General features: G+C 44.4%; 1 protein-coding gene across 1 annotated transcript in view; it reads right to left on the minus strand.

Annotated features, from left to right (window-relative positions):
* The window catches only part of LOC109545746, a 12,202-nt gene that overhangs the window by 8,994 nt on the left and 1,338 nt on the right, over window positions 1–1,870 (minus strand). The window contains exons 2-4 of the mRNA XM_048665632.1: window positions 1,041–1,288; window positions 674–986; window positions 438–623 (exon numbers count right to left, since the gene is read on the minus strand). Coding sequence (XP_048521589.1) covers window positions 438–623; window positions 674–986; window positions 1,041–1,213 — 672 coding nt within the window. The 5' untranslated portion in view covers window positions 1,214–1,288. The remainder of the gene's footprint in view (window positions 1–437; window positions 624–673; window positions 987–1,040; window positions 1,289–1,870) is intronic.

Here is a 1,870-nt window from a genome sequence, read left to right on the forward strand (position 1 = left end):
ACGTAAGTAATTACGAAAATCGTCAGAATCATTGCGTAATTCCGCTATTAAATACGTATGGACAAGAAATTCCTATTCAGCAACCATGGTTTACACCATTTCCTTCCTAGTTTTTAAGTTCATCTTTTTTTTAATTGCACACACTGCAGCCGTTGCACGAATGAACTCTTCGTCCAAATGTTCCATCTTGGCAACAATGCACGTTTGGGTGTAAAACGAGCTGAACGTGTAAACGCCAGATTTTCGTTCAGTTCATCTGCACAGATCTGGCTTGCTCAAGCCAAATCGTTTAGTTCATCTGCACCGATTTGGCTTGCGCAAGCCAAATCGTTCAGTTCATCTGCACAGATCTGGCTTGCGCAAGCCAAATCGTTCAGATGGCTTGAGCGTGTAAACTGGCTTTAAAATAATGTATTTTACTTTCTCTATGCACTCACTGTGGCAACCTGCCCTATGCTGGCCACAGTGTCCACCATCAGCTTGAAGAAGTAGTTGCAGTTGCGCAAGCTTCCGATCGAGTAGCTGGGGAAATCGCGCACTTCCGGACTGATGTAGACCTTGAACTGCCTCCTCTGGCCAGGAAGCAGCTTGCAAAACCCGAAACTGGGCTCCAAAACCACCGCCTGCCACACTCAACTTTTAGGAACCATTTAGACAAGCAAACGATCCTCACCTGGGGCAGATCCATGAAGGCGCACACTTGCATCAGCGCCGTGTTGTTGGTCAAATGGATCTCCGTCCATAAGGTCTCGTAGATGGAGCAATCGCCCACATCGATCAGAACGGTGTTGAGGAAGTTGCTCATGTGTCGCGTGGCGATGCAAGCGATCGTCAAGTCCTGAAAGTTGCCCACAATCGCATAGACTGGCACCTTGACCGGTGGATAGTCCTGCAAGGGCTGCGAAGCCACATACAGATGGATGTTGAACGACAGTATCGAGTTGCTCTTGTCGAACTGCTGGCAGCCCTCTTCGTACAGCAGCTCTCTAAAATCGTTTACAGTAGCTAGATGCGGAGTTTGAGTCGCCTTGCTGATCTACCGCGGAACCAGCTTGACCAAGACGGTTCTTTGGCTGTTGGGCGGCATGTAGACCATTGCGCTCCCCGCGCGCACCACGTTTTTAAGAGGCGCCGGAACCCGCACCGATATGGCTTGAGTGCCACTCGAACCATTGCACAGCTGGAAGCTCAGCTGGTAGCAGCTGCTCATCATGCACACTCCAAAGTCCAGAAGCTCCGGCTGGGTGGACAGGAAATGTCCGGTGGTTTCAGCATGCAAGGAAATTGTCTAAAAACCGCCGTTTTTACCCTTCCACGCAGATAGCATTTGATATTCTATGAATATCCCAGAATGTTCAAAAATATACAGAACATTGCGGGAATATCCTGGGAATATACATAGGTGAACATTCCTAACATGAATGTTCTCAAAGTATCCTAGGTATGTACATATATGTACATATTGGGTATATGTGCAGATGAACATGCCAGGTATGTACATATTGTGTATATGTGCAGGTGAATATACCTAGTATGTTGAAAACAAATATTCCGGTAATATAGATGAATGTATATCTACGGTATATTCCAAATTGGTTGAATATAAATTTCGCGTGCCCGCAGCAGAAAAGTAAGGGCATGTAAAAGTAAATCTTCTTACTACTAAAACCTGAGACCCTTTTGAAATACTGAAAATATGGTGTTTTCATTAACAAATTAACAAAATTTATCGAAAATAAATTTTGCGTGCCCGCAGCAGAAAAGTAAGGGCTCGTACAAGTACAAGAGTTTATATGAACTTTTCTTTTTAAATGCGTCAACGTTATAATTTTATTGGGCAATATTAATAAAATTTCTATATTACTCAAAT

This window comes from Dendroctonus ponderosae, unplaced genomic scaffold (assembly GCF_020466585.1).
Source record: "Dendroctonus ponderosae isolate FM_Combo_2020 unplaced genomic scaffold, Dpon_F_20191213v2 Dpon_F_20191213_4, whole genome shotgun sequence".
Classification (NCBI taxonomy): domain Eukaryota; kingdom Metazoa; phylum Arthropoda; class Insecta; order Coleoptera; family Curculionidae; genus Dendroctonus; species Dendroctonus ponderosae.